The 17,522-nt window shown below is 44.6% G+C and overlaps 1 protein-coding gene across 1 annotated transcript in view; it reads right to left on the bottom strand.

Annotated features, from left to right (window-relative positions):
- Positions 1 to 382: 382 nt before the first annotated feature.
- Positions 383 to 17,522, bottom strand: part of ZBTB49 (zinc finger and BTB domain containing 49) — a 31,483-nt gene continuing 14,343 nt past the window's right edge. The window contains exons 4-8 of the mRNA XM_003816482.3: positions 15,945 to 15,991; positions 9,033 to 9,106; positions 6,429 to 6,511; positions 6,177 to 6,338; positions 383 to 1,524 (exon numbers count right to left, since the gene is read on the bottom strand). Coding sequence (XP_003816530.1) covers positions 848 to 1,524; positions 6,177 to 6,338; positions 6,429 to 6,511; positions 9,033 to 9,106; positions 15,945 to 15,991 — 1,043 coding nt within the window. The 3' untranslated portion in view covers positions 383 to 847. The remainder of the gene's footprint in view (positions 1,525 to 6,176; positions 6,339 to 6,428; positions 6,512 to 9,032; positions 9,107 to 15,944; positions 15,992 to 17,522) is intronic.

Genomic DNA, 17,522 nt, shown 5'->3' with positions numbered 1-17,522 from the left:
TCCTTCCTGCAGAGGCTGTCAAGCCCGCTGGGAAGGGGAAGTAAATATTTAGAAAGCCCTGTCAAGGGCCAGGTGCCGGGCAGGTATTTTCCAGTGAGTGCTCAGATCAGACAAGCCTTGTGAAAATACTGGAAGATGTTCCTCTCATACTGCAAAAAAGAAACTCCAGAGAAGATCCTGAGAGGGTGAACAGCTCACCCATGACCTTGCCAGTAAGTGGCAGCCAGGAGTCAGGCAGTTCTGACCACTGAGAAACCCGCTGTACCAGGAGGGAGACTGACCAATGAGGTTATTATCCTTGCAGAGTGAGTCCTCGCTGCTATTTATTTTTATACCCCTATAGTCTTTAGATTAATAAAAATGCTAGAGGAAACATATAATATATAGAAAAGTTTCATTTATTCGAATTAAATTATGGTATGAGTTTCATATACAAATAAATTCTGTGTAAATAATACAAAATGCTACAAATTTCAATCTTGTAAAAATGCAAAAATACTTGTAATACTATACATATATAATTCCTTTCACATGACCAACATGTACAGTAGTTGACATGATGCACACGCGCTTCCCCCCCACAGCTGAGGCTGCTGAGACAGCATCAAGCCTTCGCTTCTGTGACGTCAGCGCTCCCTCCCGCAGCTGCCTCACGGTGAGCCAGCAGGCCCTCCCCCTCACACCCCCAGCTCAAGATGCTTCAGATTATGAGCCATCATCAGGAGGGTAGCTACCTATTCTCTGGCTAGTTAGAAGGCACTGTCATGGGGAAACTGGGTCCTCCTACAGCCTTAACACCAGCCTGCTAAACTGAGAACAAGCCTCTACCGTGGAGAAGCGCGGTACATCACTGGTCTAACTCGTTTTCATTCTGCAGCGTCTTCATCGCTAGCCCCCAGAGAGTCATGCTGGAGAAAAACTGACCCTCTGAGTTCCTATAAGTGGTGGAAGATGCTCGACTGCCCAGGGGGTCACCGCCGTGGTTGTCCAAAGCAGCCAGAGAGGAACGCATCATGGCCATGCCATCGGCCTGCAGTGGTTCGCCACCGGCTGGGGTGTCCACATCCGAGTAAGCATAGGCCTGAGGCTGTGTCTGCTGCATCTGGGGCTTGGCAAGTTTACCAGGGTCCAAACTCAGCTTCTCCTGGTCACTAACTCCATGAGGTTGGATCATGGACCGTAACTTACAATAGGAGCCGCCAGAGTGGCTATCAAATTCTGCCACAGAATTTTCCACTGGGTGGACAGGGAGTTTAACCGACACTGGCATTAGCGTCACAGACGTGTCTTGGGAGAAAGAGTCTGAGCTCTGAGATTTCTCGAGGTCGGAGGTCTCGATGGCTTGGCTGAGCTCCTCCAGCACATCTGGGCTCTCGTCACCAGCTTTGCAGTGCATCTTCTTGTGCCGCCGGAGCACCGCAGAGCGGGTAAAGCACTTGTTACAGATCTCACATGTGTACGGCTTCTCCCCAGTGTGAGTGCGGACATGCCTGCGGAGGTCACCTGATCCCCCAAAACATTTCCCTGGAAAAAGGAAAACAGTTATTTATTTACTTAAACAGGGTCTCACTATGTGGCCCAGGCTGGTCGTGAACTCCTAGCCTCAAACAATCCTCCTTCCTCAGCCTCTCAAGTAGCTGGGACGACAGGCGCATGACACCACGCCTGGCTAATATACATATACATTTTGTAGAGACAGGGTCTTGCTATGATGCCCAGGCTGGAAAAAGATGCTTTTACAGTGGCCATTCTGGAAGGATTCTCCCCTCCCCTCCCAAGACACTGAACAACCCTGATCTGAGGAGAGGGGGTCACCTCACAGCTTCTGCTCACTCTGGAAGGCTTTCCATTCCTGTGGGAGGTGCTTCTCCAGCTGCGGACCCCTCCGACAGCCTTTGGGTTTTGAGTATCTCAGTGTCAGTCCTCCGTTTCTCACTGAGTCTCCCTGCACATGGGGGCCATGGGCACCTGCCAAGCCCATGCTGAGAAACCACAGCTCTCCTCATCAGTTTCACTACATGTTCATAAATCTAACACAGCCAATCTATAATTTAGAAACATCTTTTCTAAAGGTGTTTGTGTATTCGGGTGTTTGTCTCGAAAAAAAGAAAAAAATCGCCCAGGCTGGAGTGAAGTGGCATTGTCTTGGCTCACTGCAACCTCTGCCTCTGAGGTTCAAGCGGTTCTCCTGCCTCAGCCTCCTGAGTAGCTGGGATTACAGATGCCTGACACCACGCCAGGCTAATTTTTGTATTAATGTTTTTAGTAGAAATGGCATTTCACCATGTTGGCCAGGCTGGTCTTGAACTCCTGACCTCAAGTGATCTGCCCACCTCAGCCTCCCAAAGGGCTGGGAGTGAGGCGCCCAGGCTGGAGTGAGGTGCAATCTCGGCTCACAGCAACCTCTACCTCTTGGGTTCAAGCGATTCTCATGTCACGGCCTCCCGAGTAGCTGGGATTTATAAGGTGTGCCAACACACCAGGCTAATTTTTATATTTTTTGTAGAGATGGGGTTTTGCCATGTTGGCCTGGCTAGTCTTGAACTCCTGGCCTTAAGTGATCAGCTCATCTCAGCCTCCCAAAGTGCTGGGGTTACAGGCATGAGCCATGGCCCCTGGCCCTGTATTCAGCTTTTAACAAAATGTTATGCATTCCTGTCCAGGTTCTATTTTCTTTCTCTGTGAATATGGTAAAGGTAAGGGATCTAGCTCCACCACTGGAATAGGTAAGATGAGAAGGAACTCAGCACATAACCTTACAAAGGCCACAGACTAGCCAAGAATGAGCTGCACAACTCACGTGGACAAATATTTAGAACTTTTCACTTTACATCTGAATTCTCAGCTATCTAGCTCCAGTTAAGCAATGGCTAGGCTATTTTTTTTTAAAGCCTTTGAATAATCAAACTGGATGTGAGCTTACATGCCTAAACTTTGGGCACATTTTCCATATAAAAAATACTGTAGGCCAGGTGAGGTGGCTCACACCTGTACTTCCAGCACTTTGGGAGTCTAAGGAGGGAGGATTGCTTGAGCTCAGGAGTTCAAGACCAGCCTAGGCAACATAGTGAGACCCTGTCTCTACAAAAAATAAAATAAAAATTAGCTGGGTGTGGTGGTGCATGCCTGTGGTCCCAGTATTTGGAAGACTGAGGCGAGAGGACTGCCTGTGCCCAGGAGGTCGAGGCTGCAGTGAGCTGTGATCGCACCACTGCACTCCAGCATGAGCAACAAAGAACCCGTCTCAAAAAAAAAAAAAAAGATTAAAAAAACCAAAAACCAAAACACTGCAACAACACATCACAGTGACCTTTGCCTTTGTGCTTTCATGTCTGTGTTTTGTCCACAATGTAAGGCTCAGGCTCCTTCACAGAACACTAGAGTGAAAGTATATTTAGTTTCTGTGTTGTCCTTATAACACACACTTTACTCAGACATGCGGAATTTTGTGCATTAGAAGCTTCACTGCTGCACACGGTGGCTGCTTCCAACTGTTTGCTGCTCTAGCATAAAGTTTTTATCTTTTTTTTTTTTTTTTTTTTTGAGATGGAGTCTCACTTTGTCGCCCAGGCTGGAATGCAGTGGCACGATCTCGGCTCACTGCAACCTCTGTCTCCCGGGTTCAAGTTAATTCTTGTGTCTCAGCCTCCTGAGTAGCTGGAACACACCACCATGCCCAGCTAATTTTTGTATTTTTAGTAGAGACGGGGTTTCGCCATGTTGGCCAGGCTGGTCTCAAACTCCTGACGTCAAGTGATCCACCTGCCTCGGCCTCCCAAAGTGTTGGGATTACAGGCGTGAGCCACCACACCTGGCCAAGTTTTTAATCTTTCTTTACATCATTTCTTCAAGATAAATTCTCAACAGTTGAATTACTGAACAAGATGGGACAACCACTTTTAGCATCCTTAATATGTAAAATTTTTAGTCATGACAGAGTTTCCACCAAGAAAGAGGAATATGGGTGCCTCTCCTTCATCTTTCGAGTCGAGAGGAGCTTGGCTCCACCTGTGTCCTGTCGCGAGGAGGGCGCAGGGGAATGACGCCCACCTCCTGCACAGTAGGTCTAGTAGGGGACAGGCGGGTGGGCGCCACACTGCTGTGGGCCTGCAGGCCCCTGAATACAGGCCTGAGGGCTGCCACCCACTGGACAGAGGCATGCTGGAGCTGCTCTCAATCAGCAGGGGAGGCTGCCCGGAGAGCAGTGAAACCCCAACGAAGCCTCCCTATAGGAAGCTGCCACTAAAACCAGAGAGCCAGGAAAGACCCCAGCTGAACGGAAATGCATGGCTGTGTAGTGCAGGCCTGCATCTGGGAAAGCGCAGTGAAATGCTGGGGGAAGACAGGGAAGGCAGACTTGAGAATTACGAAGCCCAGCACGCCTAAGACAGCGAGAGCACACGAGCCTGCAAGCAGTTTGAAACACCGAGAAGCTCAGCATGTGAAACCCTCTTAAAAGAGAACTGTCTATATATCCAAGAAAATAGAAACACACCCCCACACAAGCCTTGGTACACGGATGTTCATAGCTGATTTGCTTAGTGCAAGAAGTCGACTACAAAATACCCCGTGTTGTATGAGTCCATGCATAGTAAATGTCTAGAACGGGCAAGTCCACAGAGACAGAACCTAGATGAGTGGCAGCCAGGGGCCAGGGCTGGGAAGGAGGTTGCTAATGGGTATAAGGCTTCCTTCTGGGGTGATGAAAATGTTCTAAAATTAGATTGTGTTGAGAATTATACAGCTTTGTGAATCTACCAAAAACCACTGAATTGTTCACTTTAAATTGGTAAATTTTATGGTATGGGAATATTGTCTCAAAGCTGTTAAAAAATTGACCGTCACATGACATTCCTCCTCTCTTCAGCGCTCCCCCATCCCCCAGAAGCTGACCTCATCAGAGTGGGAAACCAGGGTTAGTGAGGCAGGGAAAGGGCAGAACCCTAAGTGGGGCGGAGGGGACGGAAGGCCCCACTTCCTCCACTGCAGGGTCTGAGCAGCAGCAAGTCCTAGCTGGGGAGGGAGGACAAAATTTACCATTCAATCAAGTTCACAGTTGTGATAATTATTTGGAACTGACATTTTAAATTAGTGATTTGAGACTACACTACTGATGCTTTGAGATGAAGCTCTCGCTGTCACCCAGGCAGTGGTGCAATCTCGGCTCACTGCAGCCTCGGCCTCCTGGGCTCAAGAGATCCTCCAGCTTCAACCTCCCAAGTAGCTAAGATTACAGGCACACGCCACCACAGTAGGCTCCTACGTTAGTAATTTAAAGTGATGAAACTTCACTTTCTAAGAGTGATCAGAATGGTCATGGAGTTGCCTAAATCTGTATCCAGAAGATCTGTGTACAATTTAAATGCAGGGACAAAAACCAAGTTTCCTCTGGTTATATGCAGAAGTCCTGCTGGTTTCAGATTCCAATTACAATTAGAATGTGCCCCTCTGAATGGTGCCCTGAATCCAGGCTCCCTACAGCTGGACTCTGTGCATTTCTTATTTGGTCTAAACAGTTCATAAAAGTTGCTGTCACTCATAGTTTTGCCCATGGTTCAATAGGCATCTCAATTACTTGTCACGGGTACACACACTCCCTCTTTAGAGGCCATGTGTATAGGAATCCTGGCTCCAACGCTGTGATCACAGGTCATGAGCTACCTTACCCTGAGCCTCCGTGTCCTCATCGGAGCAGTCAGGTGCCCTGAAACCGAGGGCTGCCAGCTTTCCGCTCTCAAACGAAGGATCAAGTGCCCATGAGAATAAAGTCTGCTCTGGAAGTTTGTGATCTATAGAAGCCGACCCTCTGACCCCAGCATGTGCTAATGCTCTGGCGGGACCGCTGCTCTCCTTCATGTGCGGCCACACGTCCTGCTGTCCCCTACTTTCCCAGCCACCCTCCCTCTTCCCCTCTGGACCAAGAGCCCTCAGCACCTGGGACTCTGTCTTAGTCATCTTTGTATTCGGAGCGTTTAGGACAGTTCCTAATACCTCAAAGACAAGCAGCAAATGCCTGACACACAAATGCAGGAATGAATGAGAGATCATGTGAGGCAGTAAAAAAACAGGAGGAAACAAAGGGCTCATCCCAGACACGCACTCAGCTAATGAGGGCTGGGGGACAAAGCCCTTCCCACACACAGATGACTAGGAGACAGCCAGAAACCCAAACTCACCGCAGGCAGAGCAGCTGTAAGGCCGCTCCCCCGTGTGCCGAATTCTGTGCTTTACTAACTTCCTTTGCATATTAAAAGACTTTCCACACTCATCACAGGTGAAGACTTTATCAGCCGTGTGTGTCTTTTTGTGCTCCTTCAAATTACTGAAGTTACTAAACCCTAGAGAGACCATAACAGGTGTTAAGCTGAAGGACAGAGAACATTTTAATCCGAAATCTTCAAGAAGAATAGGAAAACACTCAGCTGTACCTCGACCACAGATGTCACACAAGTGTGGTTTTTCTCCTGAGTGAATAATAATGTGACGCTGGACGTCGCCAGAGGCTGCAAACCTAGAATGTAATTTGAAAATTCAATTAAGAGCCTTTCCACATTACTGTGGGTCTTTATAACTGCAACTCTCTGAGGGAGGAGATACCTGCTCCTGACACTGCTGCAGAAAGGAACGTGAACTGGACTGGTTTCATCTGAAACGTGCATGGAAAAAACCCTTTTCTATTTTTTTAAGAAAAGCAGAACATGATGCAAATGTCTTGTTTTTAAAGCATTTTTTTCTACCTGATTTCATCACACTTTCTTCCTCAGTTTTACAGAGCACAAGATCAGATACCGTACGGTTCAGCATCACTACCTTAGGGGCCACAAAGAGAGTGAAAAAGGAGTCTCCCCAGTTCAGAGCCAAATGCCCCTTCCACCCTTGCAGTCCTGCCAAGGTTCCTGGGGTCTCATGGGAGAGACCCTAGCTGGGTGGTGCCAACCCAAGGAGGATGACCTTGAGAGGGCCCAGAGTGAGTTCTGCCCTGCTCTAGCCAGGTGCGACTCTCGCTCTTTTCACTATAAAGTAAAATGCAAACAGGAGCTCAGAGTCTCAGGGACCAAGAGGTATGGCTGTCACCCTCCACTGTGAATATCCCAGAGAATAAGCTCTCCTCTTTCTGAGCCACAACAGAGACTTATACCTATCAGTCCTAACATTGAGAACAAGGGAACTAAAGGAAGAAAGGGAACCAGCATTCACTGAGCAGATGCTGTGTGCAGGTGATCGGTTACATGTTTAACAACCATTAACCCTTCTAGTCATTCCACAACACTGCCAGGCAGGCATTTTCACCTCCACTTTCCAGATGGGAAAACCAAGTTCAGAGGCGGTTACTAACTTGCCTTAGACAATAATTCCAACCCAAGCCCTCAGATGTGGAAATCTATGTTCTTTCCTTTCCACTACGCTTGATAGCAGAGTATGTTATATTCTAAGGAAGACGCTGCATATAGGCCTGGTTTCAAACACATGCCTTGGCTGGGCACGGTGGCTCACGTCTGTAATCTTAGCACTTTGGGAGGCAGAGGCGGGTGTATCACCTGAGGTCAGGAGTTTGAGACTGGCCTGGCCAGCATGGCGAAACCCCGTCTCTACTAAAAATACAAAAATTAGCCGGGTATGGTGGCACATGCCTACAATCCCAGCTACTTGGGAGGCAGAGGCAGGAGAATCGCTTGAACCCAGGGGGTGGAGGTTGCAGTGAGCCGAGATTGAGCCACTTCACTACAGCCTGGGCAAAAGAGCAAAAACTCTGTCTCTAAATAAATAAATAAATAAAAAATAAACACATGCCTCACTTTGAAATGGAATTCAGAAGGTTCAGATTTCAAACACCATGCAAAACAAGACATGCAGGGGCCAACAGTGAAGTGATGCCATCAGAGGCAGCAGAAGGGCTATGCTCCCAGGCATCTGGAAGGAGTAGCAGATGACACTGGGCCCTGAACTTGACTTTCAGCGTTCAGGTAGCTACAGCAGAAAGGGAGATGCGCTGCCCACCGCAGCTTTTGTTTGTTTTCTACCATTGGCAGAGAAATGGTTTTCCTGAAACTGAATCGAGAGTCGCTTCCTCCTCGGCTTTCCCCAGCATGTGCTGAGACTGAATATGAGGACACTGACTTCTAACTGACCCCGTGACTATCTCTTGCCTCAAGGCGCTTCGGTATGAATCTGTGACAGGCAGAGACTCTGTACTGTTTATTTTTATGGACCCATATAGCACTTGGCATACAGCAGGTGTCTAAAAAATGTTGAATCAATGAATGATTAAATAAATGAATATAAAAGCTACGTAACCAAGGTGCGTACAGAGCTTCGTGACTGGCATAGTCCTGGCTGATGCCTATTGTCCTGGCACAACCACCAGATGATGGAGTACGTGGCCTGATTGACGTACAGCCCAAGGACGGGAAGGAGGGTCGAGGGTGCCAGCCTGCACACACAGCAGGGGAAGAGCTCCTCATTTATACCACGCTGCAGAGGAATCGAGCTGCCACACACTTTATTCCACGTCAAGAGTCAGATTCTCTTTTGCCAGGTCAAAATCCTACCCCCTCATCAAGACTTAGTTTCCTCCTCCCTGGGGTGGAGCTCTCACAGGCTGTTACAGACCCACGGCTTGTGGCACCTTCCACCACCTCCTTCTCTCCTGAAATCTAGTCACTCAGCTGGCAAGTCCCATTTCCCCTACTAGACAGTCACCTCCTTGGGGGCATTAATCTATTATATTTTCAGAGACATTTTTAGAATGAATGAAAATATTAGTATAAAATAATTTTGTCGCATTTAAAACCCCATTTCCTTTTTGGGACTCCTGTCCCAGATTTTCTTTCTTTGAATTAACTTTTCTTTTTATTATTCTCTCGTGTGTCACATGCAAAGCCAGAAGGTTTGAATTTACCTGTGTTCTGCAGTGGCAGGGTGAGCCCACCTGTGGCTCATCTGTGAGCCACCACTTCAGAAGACACTGACTGCCAAAGACACTGAGACTAGACATGCTCCCTTCCACACGGAAGAACACGCCCAGCACTGACCTCTTTCCACAGATCTCGCAGATGTATGGTTTTTCACCAGAATGCCGTCGTAAGTGAGTCTGCAAGTTACCTGCCTGCAAAAAGAGGAAAAGAAAAACACACCAATAATGAAAGTTTTTGGTTTTTTAAATTATATAAATTCAAAAGGAAAACTGACACATTTAGCCAGGTTCCAATTCAAATTCCAGATGAAGATGAGCTACACACAACTCAAAAGAAGCCATGGGCAAGAGCGTGAAGAGCAGCCAGAGTGCCTGGCCACCTGCTGTACACGAGATGTGTCTCCACCCCGTCCTCCATGTGAGCCCTTGGCTGTGTCCTAGTTCAGGCACGCCCTATGCAGTGCTTCCCTCTTAACAGCACCCTGTGGAGGCTGCTTTGGTGGTCGCCAAGCCTGGACTTTAAATAGGCCTTGACGTATTTTATTTGGGCCATGTATTTAAAACATCACTTAAAACAAACAAAAGCACCATACGTCCTTATTTCAGTATTGTTTCTTTCTAAAAAACATACTTCTGTTCATAAAGAAGGGAAGACATTTCCAAAAAGTACTTCCTCTGGCAAGTACACTTGGTTCTTTCTGACAGGTTTCTCAATTTTACCTTTGTGCAAAAGGGCAAATCAGGAGAATCACAGCAGCCTCTCAGGTGCAGGGCCATTGTGTTCCTAATTTCTGAAACTAGCAAGGCTTTGCGAAGAATAACACTGAAACGGAGATCATCAGATGGATTTCTATGTACTAATCAACAGGAAATCAATATTAAATTACCTAAAGTACAGCGAAATTAAAACTGCAAATGCCTCAGATATTTAAAAAGCTAATTGCTAATGTTTCGAATTAGGTTTGGAAAATCTTCCATTGCTGTAATTAAGTTAATAGTCTCAACCTTTATTTTCCTCATTTTAATTTTGTACAGTGTTCTGTTGCAAAAAAAAGAAAAAGAAAAAAAAGGAAAACCTACTGAAATGAGGTAATATACCCAGCGGTAAAAATGAGCAGGAGTCATGCACAACATAAGCGAAAAACGAGAATGAATACTAGCCAACTAACACACGGGGCTTTTTTTAATTTGCAAATTGCATTTTAAATAAAATGTAAAGATTAAGATTCATGGTTAAGATTTGAAGATGAGTTTGATATTGACTTGTGAATGAAAACTAGAATTCACAAGTATTAAAAAATGCCATCTGCGGACTATATAACATGAAAGATTCATCATGTCTATCAAATTCTGGGAAACAGAGTTAGACATTACATTTAAGAATATGATAAATGTGGCTTCGAAAAAACTCGAGTTTATTTTCAACAACCAAAGAGAAAGAGTTTGACAAAACTTTGGAAAATGTCCAGCTTTTAATAGAATGGCTCCTAATAACAATAAAACAAATATCAACAGCAATATACATTTGCTGAACTTCAAATTAGGCCTTTACCATCTATTTTCTTGAGATAATAATACAACTAACACTGTATTCAGATAAACTGTACAATTACCATTGTATTCAGATAAATAAAGTAGTTGTCTCAGTTACATGGTGGGGCCAGAAATTAATACTGGTTGGTGTGAATCTAAACTCCTCTACTTGTGGGGAAACCTTGAGGAAACACAAGTTTCTATGAATGAAATAGTGTGTTTTGAATATTCAATATGACGGTAACTTTGCCACTCAGGAAACACATACTGGAGAGTTAAAAATAACACACCAGTGTTTTAAATTAGTCACTTGCAAATTTCAGAAAAGCTGATCAGTTACATAATAATCGGAATAGCACCATCTGCTGAACTGTTAAATTAGAGCCCTCTTTTTTCGGTTATTTTGTAAACTATGTATTCTGAATGAAATGCATTCTGGGTTAATTCTTAGCAATGTCGCATTTTTCCTTTTTAAAAATGGCATAACAGTTACTTGTTTTCAAAAGAAATATAATCAAATGATCTTCCATTTAATATTTTAAGTGGTAGAAAAATCTTTAAAGTGTTCTTTACTTATTTTGTGCTAGAAATAGATAATGAAAACAATCTTTCTCCCTGATACAGGAATGCATATTTCTAATAAATAATATAAAAGCAGATTAAATAAAACTAATGGAATGGGCCATGCAAAAAATCCAATAGTACATTCAGATAATTTATTCCAGGTTACACAGCAAACTCAGGCCCAGATTATTAGAGCTTTAGTCCATATTTTTATTTTTGGTAAACTTTTGATATATTCTAGTACTAAGGATATCTTAGGTGCACAGACCATGTCTTAGAAATCACCTATAGTTGTGTCCATAAAAATTCTAGCAAGTAGGCCGGGCGCAGTGGCTCATGCCCGTAATCCCAGCACTTTGGGAGGCTGAGGCAGGTGGATCATGAGATCAGGAGATCGAGACCATCCTGGCTAACATGGTGAAACCCCGTCTCTACTAAAAATACAAAAAAAAAAAAAAAAAAAAATTAGCCAGGCATGGTGGCAGGCGCCTGTAGTCCCAGCTACTCAGGAGGCTGAGGCAGGAGAATGGCGTGAACCAGGAGGTGGAGCTTGCAGTGAGCCGAGATCATGCCACTGCACTCCAGCCTGGGCAACAGAGCAAGACTCCATCTCAAAAAAAAAAAAAAAAAAAAATTCTAGCAAGTGGTAATAATAGCTCTCATTTATTAAGAACTTACTATGAATGAAGCTCTTTGCTAAACCATTGCGAAGAGTATTTAACTTAGTCATCACAATGTCTTGTAAAGCAGTATTATCCATGTTTTACAGAGAAGTCAACAGAGGCTCTGAGAGGTTAGTAACCAGCCTTGGGTCATAAAATGGGGACTGAATTCACTAATTCAGGTTTGCCTAGTGACTCCAAAGTTTGGACTGTTAAACCTATGTTAACGATATTAGCAGTAAAGGAACTTTGATCCTTTCTAATACCATTTTAACTTCAAATGGAGTTAGAATTTTTAACAGAAAAACTATGCTGTAGAGAAGAATTAACATCTGCCTTCAGCAATTTTTATAATAAACTCCTTCTGACAGGTACTTGAACCTCAGTATTTAAACATGAACAAACCCAGCATCTATTCCCTATCATGAGCACTCTTAATGGCAGTTGAGTGTTTATATAAAAAAAAAGTCAGGAATCGTAATCATTTAGAGATAAAAGAGATCCCAGATATTAAAAGTCAGCTAGCTCAGGAGTTTCAAGACTTTAGGATTTCACACAGCAATACAATTAAAAAGAAAAAAATGTAAGGTTTAACATAGAGATATCACTTAAACAATGACTACTATTTTGATAAAAGGACATTTAATGGTAAAGCTGTGGGAAATATAACCTCAGAGATGAAAATGTAATAGCTTGGGCACAGCTCATTAAGTGTCCTTATTTTTGTGTTTCCACCATGGATGGCTGACACTGTCACCTCTGGCATGAGTCCACATCAGCACCCTGGAAATGTCTCCTATAGGGTAATCCTGCAGAAGGCACTAGCACCCCCGGACTCGGGCAGACAGCTGGCAAGACAGCGCTGCTGGCAGAGTACTGCCTCTCAAAACCCGTCTCTCTGTACCAGCTGCCCAGTTTTTCTGTTTCTGCCTACTTGGAGGAACAAAAGCAATCCTACTCCTCTCCCCAAAGACAGGTAATTATGCCGCATTTTCTTTCCCGTTTCTCAAATGACAAGCGCTCAAAACTTGTCACTCTTTTGGTTCTCTCCAGTGCCCTCCAAACAGTCCATGTTCTACGCCACAGAGGAAACACTTCCCTCTGACTGCGACTCAGTCATACTCTAAAGTAGGACATGACTCTCCTTGCAGAGATCTGGACATATACAGTGTCCAGTCACATGGACAGATACAGCTTCTGTGGTCACTCTAAGATGATGCTAACTTCCTTATGCTGGCATGCCATCCTCATAATGCAGGCTGCGGTTAACTATTTTAAAAAGACTAACCTACTAAATACTAAATTCTCAGTAAGCAGGATGAGGGATTCTTATTTGTAAATGTTTTTATACAACAGCATTCCAATTCCATGTAACCACAAACATTTATTCTAGTTCATTACAAGAAAATAATGTTAGGCATACGGTGGAGGATGGGCCGGTGGGCATTCTTTACCACGCATCCCTATGCAGACAATCTGACTGCTTTCTTGCCCCAGCATGCCAGGGATGCCAGGCTTGCCCAGTGCCTGCTTGTCTGCAGGGTTCACCTAAGCAATCTCTCAAGCATTTCATGGCCTCATGCTGTCCCAAACACACCTTTCAGGTAGAAAGGACTACTGTCTTTTCTTTGCCCACACTGTTCCCGTAGATAACTGTCAGCAGTTCCAACATTTCACTGTACTCGATCATTTACATGTCTGTTGCTTCCTCTAAACAATAAGCTCCTGGAGGCCATGGCCATCTCTGTCCCCCCTCCCAGCACACAGCAGAGCTCATGGACAGCACATGGACACTGTAGGCTTGCAACAAACATTAAAACAGTTCCTTGTTCACCAAAATTCATACTTTACTATGAAAATAAAGCAGTAATATACATCTGAAAACTATCACTATGTATGACTCTACAATCACAGAAACCTAACAAAAGTACACAGACCAATACAGAAGGGAAGGGTTTCTGGATCGGGCAGGGCTACCCTTGGTAGGATTTAAGAGAGCAAGTGCAGGTCAAGAGATATAGTGGTGGTTCTCAACCTTGGCTGCACATCAAAATTGCTGAATTTTTAAAAATACTGATAACCTGGCTGGGCACGGTGGCTCACGCCTGTAATCCCAGCACTTTGGGAGGTTGAGGCTGGTGGATCATGAGGTCTGGAGTTTGAGACCATCCTGGCCAACATGGTGAAACCCCATGTCTACTAAAAATATAAAAACTGAGCCGGGCGTGGTGGCACGCACCTGTAGTCCCAGCTACGTGGGAGGCTAAGGCAAGACAATCGTTTGAACCTGGGAGGCAGAGGTTGCAGTGAGCCCAGACTGCACCACTGTACTCCAGCCTGGGCGACAGAGCGACGCTCCATCAAAATAAATAAATAAACAAATAAAACATCAATACCTAAGCCCCACTCCAAATCACAGAATCAGAATCTCTGATGTGGGCACCAGGGATCCATGCCAGGAGAGAGGAGTGGAGGTGGACTGCAGCCTGACTGAATGTCGGGTTTTAATTTATATGGTCAGCTATGGAGAGTCAGAGAAAGCATGAGAAGGATGGAACTTCTACTCTCAACATAATTTAAATGCATAAAGGGCTTTCAGCTGTAGTTTTTCATTTCATTTTCCCACTAGTTCCACGAAGTAGTATTATCCCTATTTTAAGAATTAGAAAAATGAGGCCCAGAGAAGTCGCAATTGCTAATTATTCATGGTCATTAGTCCGAGTCTCATGCTTTTCCCATCAAACCACAGCTGCTGAGATGAAAATGGTGGGGGCGGGGAGGTGCCTCAGAAAGACCGGCATCTGGGGGTCATGAGGATGGACAGGAGAGGAGAAAGCGGATGGCAACAAGGTAGGGAATGCTGGCGTTTCTTGAGCGCTTACTATGTGCCAGGCCCTGCTCTAAGGACTTTCCGTTATTACCTCATTTACTCCTCACACTCTATGAGGTTAACTAATCTTGTTATCCGTGTTTCACAGATAAGGAAACTGAAGGGGCAAAAGGTGAGACTGCCCAAAGTCACAGGGTAGTGACGCCCTGACAGAGGCAGAGCTCAGTTCTAGACTGTCCAGCCCCAGAGGCCAAGCTCTGAACCCCAGGCCAGGCTGGCAGGAAGAAGCGGGGGCTCATCAAGAATGGCAGCTGGAGGGACGAGCACTCAGCTCAGCTTATCAAATCCTTCCTGAGCATCTGCTGGCTGCCGCGCGTTCTGGATGGGAGAGAAGACATGGCCCCAGGCCCAGAGAAACGAAGCACCCAGGAGGACATGACCCAACCCAGTACGCGATGAGAGACGGCGAGGACTTGGTGAATCCCAGCAGGCAGGGACTCAGAGAGTGGGAGGGTGAAGAGTCATTAAGATGGCAGGTTTGGGTGTGTGAGCAAATGGAACTGACACCCTCAACAGATGAAGAGAAACTGGAAGAGTCTGCTCTAGGGGGAATGCGAGCAAACACGGCGCTTGCCATTTCCAAGCTCTGCGGGGCCTGCCTCCCGGCTCCAGAGGCATGCACTGCTGCCACAGGATCTGCCATGCTGTGTGAGACAGTCGTGCCAGTGACTGTGCCCTGAAGAGCTGCGCCCTCACGCCCTGGAGCAGCTTCCGTCTGATCTACCTCTGGAAGCCCAGGGCACTGCACATGGCGGTGAACAGTTACCTTCTGTTTCAGAGAGAATAGGTTCCCACAAGCCATTTTCTAGAAAACATTAGGTCTCTAGGTTTCTTTGTGTCCCATGCCCAGCACAGCACCTGGCCCATGGGAGGGTAAAACAAACGTTTCCTCAAGGACTGAATGCCTATGTGTCCAGATGACCTTAATGGAGGTCAGCTAAAGGTAGCAGTCAACACAGGGAACAAAACTGGTTTCATCTCTTTTTCCAACATCCTACAATCTACAGTCCCAACAAGAATGAGGAGACCTACTTGTCTTCAGCCTAACCCAGCACAATGTGCAGCCTCCAGGTACGCCAAGCTCAAGGTGGTTCACTGTGAACTTCATTCATGAAACGGAAGACATATGCTAAGTTTGGACTCATCCTTAGCAAGGCGAAAACAGTATTGTAAGAATTCACACATGAAAATGCTATTTTTCTCTCAAAGAACTAGAAATCTGTTTTCTTGAAAAGGATTTCTCCTAATTTATTCTGAAGTCTTTAAGTTACAGATATCATTAGAGGCTTCTCTCACAAGTACAAAAGTATGTCTTATTTCCAATAAAAAAACACTGTGTTGCAGGTTTCCAATTATTAACAATAAATAAGAGTATTCCCACCTGAGAGAAATGTTTCCCACAAATGTTACATTCAAAAGGTTTCTCACCTAAAACAAAACAAAACAACAACTTGTAAAATCATTACTAGTATTTGTTCAATAGTTTTTTGTTTAAATCACCTCCTATGTACTTTCAAAATGGCATTACATTCTGCATCCTAACAGTATGAAAATAGGGAGTGTCTACTTCCTTATATTTCTCTCTTGCCTTTATTTCTACACAGAGATGATAAAAGTAGTATTTTCCTCTAAAAAATTAAACTGTTTTCCAAACAAAACTTATGTTAAAATCAATGTATTTATTTGCATCCAGAGCAGACCCACGTTCTGGAAGTGGTCTTTTCCTGTGGTTGAGTTTTCCTGCTGAACAGCACGATCCCGCTCACCTATTCTTCAGCCTGATGCCACCCAACCACCAATCCTAACAGACACAGGGTCACTTGTTCACACCACACAAGGTATGAGCACAGAGAGCCCCAAACACAGTGGGTCCTCCTGAAGCATGAGTGTGAAAAGGAAAGAGCCCCTCACCACAGTCTTCCTGCCTTGGTTCTTACGAGAGAAAGTAAGATTTCATTTTGGGAGATGTGCTCCTCTGCGGACTTCTTTATCACCTCTAATTTCAATAACTAAGTAACTGCGCTTGGGGACAGAACAGATTCTAAGAATGGTACTCTACTGCAAAAAAACCACAGCTGTTCTGAAATGTGGCCTACAGAACATGATCTGAATTTACAAGCACACTCCATGGTACTGCCTTTAATCTATATAACGCTAATGAATAGACTTTGAACACTAAGAACCTCTCATTTTCTCCATTTCCCTGAAATCAAATGGTTTCATTAAGATCTTCTTTAAAAAGTAACAATAATGTTTTCCCTTCCTACTATATCGTTGGGGCTTGCTACCTTGAAGAAAGCAGCTTGCTAGCTTTCTGGGCTCATTCTAGGATATTTTTATTTTATTTTATCCTGAAAATGTCTAATGGCTTCCTTGACCCTGAGTAATTATATTTATATTAATTAATAATAAATTAATAATTACATTAATTCTGTATTGCAATAAATGAAACTACATTTATGTCTGAAATTATTGGGGGTGACAGATAATAAGTTAAAGCCCCCATAAGAAATATAAGAATTTGAAAATAGAGAGAGGTCACCAGTTACTAAGACTAATAAATGACCAAGGTTAACAATCCTACTCCAGTAGGCCTCAGACTTTTTGGCCTCAGGACCCCTTCACACTCTTAAAATTGAGGTCCTAAAGAGCTTTTGTTAATATGGGCTATAGCTATTGATATCTACCATACTGGAAATGAAAACAGAGTGATCTTTGGAACAGGTAAATACACACTTCACAGGCCACCAGGGTGAGGACTTCATCACACATCATGTAGCTTTGGGCAGACTAACTGTACACTCATAAGAGGAGGAAAAAACAACTAACATCTTAGACAATTTTGAAAATAGTGTTGGCCTCACAGACCCCCAAAAAGGGTTCCCCAGACCATACTTTGAGAATTGCTGCCCTTCTCGGTAGAATATTTATGTGCCAGTAAGCATCTTTGCCATGACTG

This window comes from Pan paniscus, chromosome 3 (genome assembly GCF_029289425.2).
Source record: "Pan paniscus chromosome 3, NHGRI_mPanPan1-v2.0_pri, whole genome shotgun sequence".
In the NCBI taxonomy this organism is placed as follows: Eukaryota; Metazoa; Chordata; class Mammalia; order Primates; family Hominidae; genus Pan; species Pan paniscus.
Note: the sequence above shows the minus strand (reverse complement) of the source record. Positions and strands in the feature narration are given on the sequence as shown.